Below are 13,028 nucleotides of genomic sequence, written 5' to 3' on the forward strand. Positions count from 1 at the left end.
ACTTTGGGAAAGTTACTTAACTCTCCATTGCCCCAGATACAAAATAAGTACTTGTATATAATATGTATACCGCTGTGATTGTAAGCACAGAAAGGCAGTATATCAAGTCCAATCCCCTTTCCCCTTATCTTATGCTCCAAATGGCATTATAAAATTTGAAATAAAAATATAAAACACACTATTAAAAATGAGCACTTGGATTTGGGAGTTTTTTTTGTTGAACAAAGAATAAGTAATGACCCATATGGAGGCAGCAAGCAATCAATCGTTTTTGCTCCTCGTGAGGTCTCTGAGGTATTTTTCTCCTTTATCCACTGAGAAGGTCGGCTTCTTATACTGTGTGCATTGGATTATTGTAAGTAAATTTGGGTGGAAACTTACCCAATTTTACATTTCAGTTTTGTCTCTTTGGCATAACATTTTTCACCTGAAAGATGTGGAGTATAATATGTTGATGAGGGGAAAGACTTCATCATTTAAAAGATTACAAGTCTGATGCACTGACTACAAAGTACAAAGAACTTTTAAAGGGGATGTAGAACTTTCTACAGCCACCATACCATATCTTCTATCGAGAAAAGAAAGGCAGTTTTTTCACCAGTGGATGTTATTGCCAACCTACAGTCACAAACACAAATACAAAGCACTAAAAGAACTGTATTGAAGAACTGCAATGCTTGAAGGGAACGGTCAGTAGGGCCTTAAAAAGGTGATCTTAGTCCAGTTCCAGGTGGTCAGCTGTTCACATCACTAAAACCACCATCATAGCTTTGCACCAACTGGCATCTTTATTGATAGTCCGTGGAAATCTGCCTGGGCAACGGAATGCTGAAATACTATGAAAAGCAAACAGGAAAAGCCAAGGAAGTCAGGAGATGAACGAGAAAAGTTTGGATACTTAAAGTTTATTATTAACAGGAGACTTGACACAGTACTATTTTTCGGCCACAGACCTGCCTCAGGAGTCTCTGTAAACAGTCTTTTCATATAAGAATTTCCAAAGCATGAAACAAGTATCATAGAAAATGGAATACAAATTGGGCTTTAAAAAAAAAAAAAAAAAAAAAAAAAAGACTGTTGAGATTTAAAATCCGCTCCGTAGAGATGGGGGAACATATGAGTTTTGAACATATTATTTTGGCATGTGGATATGGGAGAAGGGAAGGCTGTGCTAACACATCAATGAAAGTTATTATTTGTATATTGGCCATGGTGAACACTGTTGATAAAGCATGGCTAGGGGGGAGGGAGGGGGATGGGGAAAAAGTTGGGAAAAAACGTGATGACTGTAAGTAGTGGGGTAGCTCCCCTGTTTTGTTATGATTTTAAAATTGTAATGGTATAACACCGTTAAGGTATTGAGTCGGATTTGTATTTCTTCAAGTCATCAATAAAAACCGTTGAAACATAAAATCCGCTCCGTAGGATTTGTGTGGTAAAGTGCATAGCGTTGCACCAAACTGAGGCGCTAAAGACTCCCACTGTAGAAGAAGTCACTCTAGAGCAGGGAAGCCTTACACTTCCACTTTTGTACTGCATCTACTTTGTTGATAAACAAAGGATTTAGGCTTTCAGTGCTGTCAATCTGCCACCTTTCATGCACACTAAATTCACTTTAAAAAAAAAATTGTTGTGTTTAATAAAAATCTTGGGTGTTTGCTGTTTACTTCTCCATTAGCCAGAGGCTGGCAAACCTTTTCATGGCAGGCTCATATCCACTTTTCTCCCAACTGCAGAGACATTTCAGTTCCAGTCCCCAGTCTACACCATACTTACCTATTTTGGATGGGAAGAGCGTCTCGTCGTCCAGTTGGTCCTGCACCCAAGTCATCAGATAATCTATGTACTTTGGTGCAGAGCATTTAATGGGCTTCTTTATATTTGTCCCATCAGCCCAGTGGTACTCGTACCTAGGAAGCAAGCACAGACATAGGTCACCTACTCTCAATGTAGAAAGCACCATCAGTTATACCCAGGGTACCCATGCCATTACTTTCCATTTCCACTCTTCTTTCCTTTTTAAACCATAATCTCCAGAACTGTGATAGAATAGAATGGAAAGTTCTCAGACTTTCATCTCAAGGTGTGAACCTGATCTTTTTCCTGGCAGTTGGGTAAACTGAGCAGACTAGATGGAGCCAAGTGGTCTGTATCCGCTGTCATCTATTACATTACTATGCAAATTAACTGGTCACACCTTTCAGCCTGGGTCCACACCCTTTCCTCTGTGCACTGAAGAGTTATGCAAGTATGGCAAAAATGCACTTCTAGCCTCTTCTGTCAACTCAATAGGATTCTAACCACTGCTGAGGTGTGAACAGCTACATGCATAGCAAGACCAGCACCCACCAAATCCCTCTTGCAAGGGCAAACTACAAAAAAAATAGGGAATAAGCAGAAGATTTTTTTAAAATAAAAGTGTGTATGAAAAGGTCAAATGTTATACTTTGAGCCACCACAAAGTTATTCTAATAAAAAAAATGCACATACACAAAGGGAGAACAGGTATCCATTTTATGTTTTATGCCACATGTTCGAATCGGTAACAGTGCTATGAAAGCAGCTATACAATCTCTTTCAGGAAGCAAGCACCTGACCAGAGAGGCTCTGAAAATATGTGGGTACTTAAAAATCTAAGTATAGGAAAAGCAAAGGCATAACGGAACTTAGCAAAAATTATTAACAGTGCATACCACATTAAGGGGCCGTTCTTTGAGAGTACTTTTAATAACAATTTGCCTAGGTTGAAAGACTAAATAGGAACCTATTTTGAGGCTATTTACTGGTAAACTTCACTTCCTTTAATCCTGCCAGACCAGTCCAACAAGATGTCACCCTACCAACAGATGGAGACAGAGAAGAATTCCTATCCATTTTCAAGCTCTTGGGCTAGTAGGTAATGTAGCCAAGCAGGGTAGCCAGTAACCTACTGACAAAGTTAAAAACTTACATTAACTTCGTCTAATAACACCATTGTGTGTCTTTTCATAAGGCTCTTAAAAAGTATCTATTTCTAAATCAACAATCTTAGATTTATTAAATGGATGAAGATCTTTTGAATATAAGAACGTAGCCAGTAATATTCTTGTTAATTCCTTCTATTTGGAAGTCTTCTTGAGATTGTAATCCGCTTTACACTATTTGGTTAAAAGCAGAATAAAAATACTGCAATAAACATAACAAATAACCTCTTTTTCCTTATTCTAGAAGTGGCCTCTCTCCTACAATTATTATTATTATTAGCATTTGTATAGCGCTACCAGACACACACAGCACTACAACCCTGGAGGACCCAGGTTTAAGGGACCATAGGGCATTCTAACACACACACACAAGCAAACCCCACTGCCACCAGCACCACATTCACACCAGTCCCCTCCCCCTAACCTTCACACCAGTCCCACCCCCTCCTCCAGGCCCAGAGGATTCCCAGACCACTCTGACATGTATCTGACTACTGACTTGCCTGACAGTTCTACTCTTACTAGCCTTAAACTTCCCAGGTGGGTCTTGGTCTTGTACAGCAGGCTTCAAGGAAAGCAAAGTTACTCAACCTGTAACAGGTGTTCTCCGAGGACAACAAACCAAGTATACTCAAAGATGGGTGACGTCATCTGACAGAGTCCAGTGCGGACACTGACTAGCGAGACTGAGAACTTTCTACTAGCATCCCACTGCGCATGCGCTGGTGCCTTCCTGCCCACCACCCAAGCGCGAGTCCCTCAGTAATACACGATAGCTAAAGAATACAACTCCAAGGCGAGATGGGAGGGTATGTGAAAATACTTGGCCTGCTGTCCTCAGAGAACACCCGCTACAGGTGAGTAACTTTGCTTTCTCCAAGGACAAGCAGGCTTTCGTATTCTTACAGCTGGGAAACCCATAGCGACCAAGCTCACTGAAAACAACAAAGCTAGGAGAATAGGGACTCGTGTCAAGGCCTGGAAGTTAATTAACCTGAAAATACTTACAATCTAGTTGTGAAGGTCTGCCTGTCCAAACCGGCCATCACATCAGGTATAATGGCTCAAGGCAGTAATGAGATGTGAATGTGTGTACAAATGACTACGTCGCAGCTTTGCACATCTCCTCTATGGAGGCTGACCTCAAGTGGGCTACCAACGTAGCCATAGCTCTGACATTATAAGCTTTGGCATGATCCTCCAGAGTCAACCCAGCCTAGGCTCAAGTAAAGGAGATGCAATATACTAGCCAATTAGTAATTGTGCATTTGCTGATGGCTGTCCCCATCCTGTTTGGGTCAAAAGAAACAAAAAACTGGGTGGACTGTCTATGAACTTTAGTCCGCTTCAGATAGAAGGCTAAGGCTTGCTAACAGTCTAAGGTAAGCAGTACACTTTCACCAGGATGGGAATGTGGTTTTGGAAAAAATGTTGGAAGGACAACTGACTGGTTAAGATGGAACTCCAACACTATCTTAGAAAGGAGCTTGAGGTGCGTGTGGAGAACTACTCTATTATGGTGAAACTTAGAGTCAAGTGGATCAGCTACTAGGGCCTGAAGCTGACGTGACTCTTCGAGCTGAAGTGACTGCCACCAAAAACACAACTTTCCAGGTCAAATATTTCAGATGACAGGAATCGAGTGGCTCAAAAGGAACTTTTATAAGTTGGGTGAGGACAATGTTGAGATCCCATGACAGCTGGAGGTTTGACAGGGGGATTTTTCAATAGCAAACCTCTCATGAGGTTAACTAGAGCCTATACAGAGATGGGCTTACTTCCCACATGGTGATAAGCACTGATTGCATTTAGATGAACCCTTACAGAGTCTATTTTCAAGCCAGATTGAGAAAGGTGCAAGAGATATTCAAAGCAGTTTCTGTGTAGGGCAGGAGAGGGGAACTAAAGGCCTTGCCCTTACACCAGACAGCAAACCTCCTCCACTTAAATGAGTAACACCACCTCTTAGCAGAGTCTTTCCTAGAAGCCAGCAAAATGCAGGAGACTCCCTCTGGCAAGTCTAAGGATTCAAATTCTACACTCTCTAAATCCAAGCCATGAGAGCCAGGGATTGGAAGTTAGGATGAAAAAGATTCCTCAGTCTGCGTGATGCGGGTCTGAAAATATTCCATTCTCCACAGATCTTTAGTGGAGAACTCCAGAATGAAGAAGAAACCAGATCTGCCTCAGCCAGTAAGGCGCAATTATGATATAGTTCTGTGGTCTTGCTTGAGTTTCAGCAGTCTTCTCTATGAGAGATATTGGAGGATATGCATAAAGTCCCTTCCCCCAATGTAGGAGAAAAGCATCTGACAGGTTTACTCAGGTCCACCAGCCTGTGGCCCTGAGAGGGAACACTCCCGCACTAACCACTTTAGCAGGCGTTCATAAGGTGGTGCTACTTTGTGATACCACAGATCTTCAAAATATGCTAAACCAGCTAATCCTCTCCCTGACCTGATGAAGGCAGAGAAGAACTATCTACTCTCAAGCCCTTGGCATAATAGGTGTAGCCAAGCTAGAAAGCCAATCCTTCTCTGCCTCCATCTGCCTATAGGGTATATAACCCACTGGCCAGGATGGAAGTGAAAAAAGGGTGTTTTCCTTTATCACTTCAAAATATAGCAGAACTCTCTGACTTGTCAGTCCAAGTCTAAAAGGCAGGCATTGGTTTAAGGCAAACAGCAACTATGTAAAGCAAAGTCAAATACACCATACTGTCCAAGGTAGAGTCAGTCACTGTACAAGAGGAGCACCTAGTAGCTAGATTTAGGACCCATAATTGCATTAGAAAGCACCTTAAAACGGTCTCCAGTCAAGAACAGTTTCAGCAGTAACTGGACAAAAATTAATTGGTAGGGTATGTAAAATTTCCTCAGAGAATTGCGACTGAAGACTCAAATTGAGGGAAAGGATGGCTGCTTGGGAATTCTTCCCAATGAATTATCTGTGAAGTCATTTTTGAGGCTTGGGAAGTAGGGCTGGTTAATTTAAAGGATATTAGTAATCATAAACTACATATTTTTAGACTGGCTGTTAAAGAACTATGATGTATAGGATAGGATGTTATTAGGGTTTTTTATGATTAAGTCCTTTATTGTATAACACAATGGGCTACCTACCTTGTAAGGGCAATCAATCAAATATAAATACATGATTCCAAATGAACTGGAAACCCAAAGGAGCAGGAGGAAGCTGTCAGGTTACAAAAAATAAAAGTAATGAAAAAATTGTATCATGGTTTTAATGTTGCCCTCACAAGTAGTTCAGAGGAAGTGACTGTTCAAAATCCTGAGTGACGGTAAACAGCAAGGGATAATTCTATAAAATGGGAGCTAACATTTACATGCTAAATATGTGTATAAATTATTAGACTATGAGCATATACACACGTACGTGTGCTACATATGTGCATAAGTGCTGAAAATATGCCTTAAGTGTTACTGTATAAATATATGCATATAACATCTTTTACAGTAGGCATACGCATGGATAGAGTGTGGGCAGGACTCACGTGTTGTGTAACTTATGGAAGTTAAGTATTTCCAGCATTTAGGCCCAAGCACTTACACCATCTCTATGGTTAGCAAATGCTTGGCACTTTACAGGCAAATATTTTACCTGTTACATTAATATTCTATAAAAGAAAGAAGACACCTTCTTTCCATGAGGGATCATGTTAAGAAGATGGAAAAGGGCATTTTTTATAAATTTGAGACTAATGGGGCGTTTAAAGGGATTGCTTTCTGTGGAGAATTTTAGGATGGTAAAACAAAGTATAATAACACCACAGTTTGATTATTGTAACAGACTACTGATAGGATTACTAAAAAAAGATATTGAGGGCTTTACAGTTAGCACAGAATGCGACTGCTAGAGTCTTGTATGGATTGTCCAGGTATGATCACATCTCAGGGGTATTGGCCAGCTTACACTGATTGCCAGTAGAATTTAGGATTAGAAACAAGATTTACTATTGGTTTTTAAGGTTTTAATGGATTTAATACCGTCAGTAATCTCAACAACCTTTCACTTGCACAAACCAACAAGATCTTTAAGGTCAGCATCACTGAAGGTACCAGATGTGCACAGGTGAGTTTTTTAAGCTTTTTTTTTTTTTTTTAACGGGTGAAGTTTAAAGCTTTTTTTAATCTGGTGAAGTTTATCAATCATTCTCAATGACAAAGGAAGATCATTCCACAAAATAAGCCTGATAACATAAAAAATTGAGTACCTGTATTCCTCCAGTCGAATCATCCTAAGAGAGAGTATCAGAGCACCTCTAATATGGTTATGTGAGAGGTTAAAATAAGAGAAGTGGAAAATGGCAATTTTTGCTTAATGTCTAAATGACGATTTAATATATAGTATGGTTTGATATATATATATATTGTTAACTGCTTAGAATTGTAGATTATGGTCTGTAAATTTTTATAAATAAAATTATAGAATAGGTGCCTAAACATATGCATACCATTAGAACTGCTCACTTGCAGCATCTGATCATTTCCGGCATGCTAAATAGGGAGCCCTTTTACTTTATTCAATACAAATATTCTCCTTCTCTAGGCACTGAATTGCTTAATAGGTTGGTGTTACCTGCAGCAGATTTTGAACATCACTGTTTGTTTCACATGGGGGACTACAATATAGTTTTAGATCAAAGGACAACATTAGGTCAACAGGCCTGATCTACGGTCAAAAATCCATGTTGGCAGATATAACCAACTTACTTGGGACATGTGAAGATTGTGGATTTAAAAATTCTAATCCAAAAGACTTGTTATTGTTTTTCTGTATCACAGAATTCATTCCTGAGGACTAACACTTCACTCCATATGACAATGTGTAAAACTCTGGGTTACCACCATCTCAGCAGAGGAATTTTATGTCATTCCTCTTTACAATCTGAAATCCTAATACAAAAAAAAAAAAAAAAAAAAAAAAAAGAGTGAACCAACATCTCTAATGACTACGGACTACAATCTGGTAATTGAGTCAGAGCACTTACAGGACCTACTCATCTTTACTTTACGAAGAAAAGCAGACCTGAAAGGACAATGACCTTTCCTATCTTACAGTAAAATAATCATACCTGGAGTCTTTGAAACAAATTGTACAGTAAAACAGATCTACTGAAATGTTACAGGAACTTAAAAGGGTGAAATTGAAAATGAATACTTTGGAAGAAAGGCGGGAGAAGGGAGATATAAGACATTTAAATACCTCTGCAGCACAAATACCACAAGAGGCAGTCCCCTTTGAAAGAGGATAGACTGAGGAGTAATTTAAGCAAATATTTCTATACAGAAAGGGTAGTGAATATGTGGAACAGCCTCCCAATAGAGATGATCGGATCGGACTTCAAAAAAGCATGAGACAAGCATAGAGGATCTCTAGGGGAGAGGAAATGATTGTACAGTTTATTACTTGGTATGAATGACCAGACTGGATAGGTTGTATAACCTTTATCTGCCATCATTTCTGTTTCTATAATTGAACTACCAAAGTGAAAGGAACAGCAAAAGTGACTGCAGCTCAAGGTCAACACTTCTGAGTTCTGGGATAACACTGATAAACTACTAGCCCAGCTGCTGAAGGTGAATGTCAGCATATACCTACAACGTTTTAATCATAACCTCTACAGGAGAGATTAAACAGACTTGCAGATTTCTATAACTTTTTTCCCTATCCAAAGGATTTATCTCATGAGTTTTCTCAGTAGTTCAAAGGGAGTTACATTCACTTACAGTAGGTATTTTCCTATCCCAAGAGGGTTTACAATCTAAGGGCCCTTTTACACTAAGCTGCGCTGTAGGTGCACAAATATTTTAGCGTGCGCCAACAATAGAGACACCCATAGGAATATAACGGGTGTCTCTCATCATTAGCATGTGCTAAAAATTTAGCGCCTACAGCGTGGCTTAGTAAACAGGGCCCTAAGTTTGTACCTAATGCAATGCAGGGTTAGGTGACTTGCCCAAAAATCACAACGAGCGCCAGCAGAACCACTAAATCTTGAACGTTTTTTTTTTTTTTTTGGCAAAGGCCACCTCTATTAGCCTTTCATAGAATTAGAGAATGACCTTTGAGGATTTGTCTATGACTGGAGAAGTCAGAGAGAAGCCATCAAGCACATACCTTGAAAACCTCCAGGAAAACTGAGTACAAAGCTGTTAAGGAAGGCAAAGGAGGACTTTGAAAAAAAAAAAAAAAAAAAGATTGCATCAAAGGCAAAAACGCATAGTAACACTTTTTTTTTTTTTTTTTAAAGTATAATAAAAGCAAGAAGCCGGCAAAAGAATAAGTTGGACCGCTAGATGACCGAGGGTTAAAGGGGCACTCAGGGAAGGTAAAGCCATAGTAGAGAGATTAAATTAATTCTTTGCTTCGATCTTCAATAAGTAAGATTTGGGTGGGATACCGCTACCAGAAATGGTATTCAAAGCTGACGAGTCAGAGAAACTGAATGAAACCTCTATAAACCTGGAAGATGTAATGGTGCAATTTGACAAATTGAATAGCAAATTGCCTGGACCGGATGGCATTCATCCCAGAATACTGATAGAATTGAAAAATGAACTTGCAAAACTATTGTTAGTAATATGTAATATATCTTTAAAATCAAGCATGGTACTGGAAGATTGGAGGGTGGCCAATGTAACGCCGATTTTTTAAAAAAGGCTCCAGAGGTGATCCAGGAAACTATAGACCGGTGAGCCTGATGTTGGTGCCAGGCAAAATGGTACAGTAACAAAATTACAGAGAAAATTCAAAAGCATGAATTAATGAGAAAGTCAACATGGATTTAGTGAAGGGAAACCTTGCCTTACCAATCTATTACATTTCTTTGAAGGGGTGAACAAACATGTGAATAAAGGTGAGCTGGTACATATGTAACTGAATTTTCAAAAGGATGAAAGACTCCAGAGGAAATTGAAGTGTCATGAGATAGGAGGTAGTGTTCTATTGTGGATTAAAAACTGGTTAAAAGATAGAAAACAGAGAGTAGGGTTAAATGGTGTCGCATCCCTCACCTGTTCCACACTCCTCGCAGGTGGTCCGCTCTCCGGCCCTGCCTCAGTGAAGGCGAGTGTCGGCCATGTTGGCGGGGCCGACACTTCGACTTTCTTCTCCCCGCTCCGCTGGCTCCTCTGGCCATCGGGGTAGGACTGGTGCTCTGCCCTCACCCTTGCTGTCATTCGGAACGCCAGCCATGTTGTCCGTGCCGGCATTCCAGGGGGAGGCTCTTCTCTTCCGGGTGCAGAGCCCGGGAACTCTGGCCACGCCTTCAGTGTCCTGATTGGCCGCTCTTGGCTAGACTCCACCTCCTCCTGCGGGCCAACCTATGCGAGCCTTCTCCACCAGCTGATTCTTGTCTTCCCTCCTCTTGCCAGCTGATGCTTGTCGCCCCGATGGAGGGGGCTATTTTAGGAGCAGCTCTCCTCCACAAACTTGTTTCGGCTTCTACTTTTGTAGACCTGCTTGTGCGTCTGTATGACTTGCCTGTTTCTACTTACTGCTTGACCTGATCTGACCTTTGCCTGGACCCGACTACTGCTTTTGCTTGCTGCCTGCCTAAAGACTTTGCCTGGACCTGACTTCTGCTTACTATCGCCCGGTGGTGGTTCCAGTGCCCTGCTCTCCATTTTCTTCCGCAGGTAAGGCCAGGGTTGTTTGGCACAGGGACTCACTATTTTACAGCTAGCTGGACAAATGGTCAGTATTCTCAATGGAGAAGGGTAGATAGTGGGGTTCCCAAAGGGTCTGTGCTGGGACTGCTGCTTTTTAACATATTTCTAAATGATCTAGAGATGGGAGTAACTAGTGAGTTAAATTTGCCAATGACACAAAGTTATTCAAAGTTGTTAAATAGTAAGAGGATTGTGAGAAATTACAAGGGACCTTACGAGACTGGGAGATTGTGCATCCAAATGGCAGGTGACGTTTAATGTGAGCAAGTGCAAAGTTATGCATGTGGAAAAGAGGAACCTGAACTATAGTTACATCATGCAAGGTTCCACATTAGGAGTCACCGATTAGGAAAGGCATCTAGATGTCATCATTGATAAATTGAAACCCTCTGCTCAGTGTGCGGCAGTGGCTAAGAAAGTAAACAGAATGTTAGGTATTATTAGGAAGGGAATGGAAAACAAAAATGAGACCGTTATAATGCATTTGTATCGCTCCATGGTGCGACCTCACCTTGAATACTGTGTGCAATTCTGCTGGTCACCGTATCTCAAAAAAGATATAGTGGAATTAGAAAAGGTACAGAGAAGGGTGATAAAAATGTTAAAGGGGATGGGATGACTTCCCTATGAGGAAACGCTAAAGCGGCTAGGGCTCTTCAGCTTGGAGAAAAGATGGCTGAGGGGAGACATGATAGAGGTCTATAAAATGAGTGGAGTGGATTGGGTAGACATGAATTGCTTGTTTACTCTTTCCAAAAATACTAGGACTATACTCCCTCGACTTAAAGGATGCTTACACATGCATCCTGAATCATTGGGAGAAGGGTGTCCAGGGAAACCATCCTGAACATTTCTTTGACCAGAAATTTGTTCAAGGCCCTGATGGCTAGGATGGGACACATCCCCTTTTCTTAGACACAAGGAAGTACCTGGAATAGAATCCCTGCCCTTCTTCCTCTAGTGGCATGGGCTCGACCGCATGGGCCTTCAGAAGGGCGGAGAATTCCTCTGCAAGTACCTGTTTGTCCTGAGAGCTTAAGTGAGACACTCTCGGTAGCAATTTGGTGCTCACTGATGCCAAGACAGGGAATAATAGAGACAAATTATTTGGAGAACCCACCTGTCAGAGATTACAAAGGGCCACCTTTCTTGGAAAAAATTCAGCCTTCCCCTGACCGGTACGTCATCTACAATCGTTGCTTGTATTGCAGTTATGCTTTGCTGGAACCAGTCAAAAGCTTATCACCAGCTTTGTCCGGGGAGCTGGCTGGAACTTAGGAGCACGCTGTTGACAAGAATGAGTGTGCTAGGACAGAGTCTACTGAGGTTGGCGAGGAGTGTACCTACATCTCAGAGTAGTACAGACTCCTCTCTTTAACTTGCCCAAAAACCTCCTAGATGAGCAGGAAGGTGCAGAAGATGTCCAGGCAGGATAGAATGTCAATGGCGTTTGTGTTTCTCTTGATTAGGTCAGTGACCTCCTCCACCTCATATCAAAAAAGTTTATCCCCCCAGCATATGGCATCTGCCAACCTCTGCTGGACTGCCGGGTCAAGTCAGAGACACGCAGCCATGAGAGCCTGTGGATCACTGTACTATGGACAGAGATCCTGAATGCCACATTAAAAGTGTAATATAGGCACTCCTGGCCTAGAACATTCTATACGCCTTCTGCTGCTTGACCAACTGGCAAACAGATTCGGCCTGCTCCAGTGGGAGAGAATCCGCCAAATCTGACATACTGCACACCAAGTTCCGCAAGTATAGGCTCATGTAGAGCTGGTAAGATTGAATACGGGAGATGGAGCAGAGAGGCCTAATCCATCTTCCAACCAAAAGAATCCAGGGTTCTAGCTTCTTTGCCAGGGGGTGCCGAAGCATAGTTCCTACAACTCCTGGCTCTTTTATGCGTGGATTACATCAACAAGGAATGATAAGACAACCGAGTTTTGCCAAATCCTGGGGAACTCTGGATCCAATACACAGAAACATGACGGCAGATAAAGGCCATATGACCCATCCAGTCTGCCCATCCTCTGTAACCCCTAATTCTTCCTGTTCCTAAGCGATCCCACATGCTTATCCCATGCCTTTTTAAATTCTGAAACAGTCCTAGACTCCACCACCTCCACTGGGAGGCCATTCCATGCCTCCACCACCCTTTCTGTGAAATAGTACTTCCTTAGGTTACTACTACTACTACTATTTAGCATTTCTATAGCGCTACAAGGCGTACGCAGCGCTGCACAAACATAGAAGACAGTCCCTGCTCAAAGAGCTTACAATCTAAGCCTATTCCCTCTTAACTTTGTCGTATGCCCCCTCATTCCAGAGCTCTCCTTCATTTGAAAAAGGCTCTCTTCCTGTACAT

The 13,028-nt window shown here is 41.5% G+C and overlaps 1 protein-coding gene across 3 annotated transcripts in view; it reads right to left on the reverse strand.

The window, feature by feature from the left end:
- MOB1B (MOB kinase activator 1B) overlaps window positions 1-13,028 on the reverse strand; it is a 164,771-nt gene that overhangs the window by 18,958 nt on the left and 132,785 nt on the right. For all 3 annotated transcript variants that reach the window (XM_030190633.1, XM_030190635.1, XM_030190634.1), the window contains exon 4: window positions 1,777-1,910. In XM_030190633.1, the coding sequence (XP_030046493.1) occupies window positions 1,777-1,910 (134 nt within the window). The remainder of the gene's footprint in view (window positions 1-1,776; window positions 1,911-13,028) is intronic.

Source organism: Microcaecilia unicolor, chromosome 2 (genome assembly GCF_901765095.1).
Source record: "Microcaecilia unicolor chromosome 2, aMicUni1.1, whole genome shotgun sequence".
Classification (NCBI taxonomy): domain Eukaryota; kingdom Metazoa; phylum Chordata; class Amphibia; order Gymnophiona; family Siphonopidae; genus Microcaecilia; species Microcaecilia unicolor.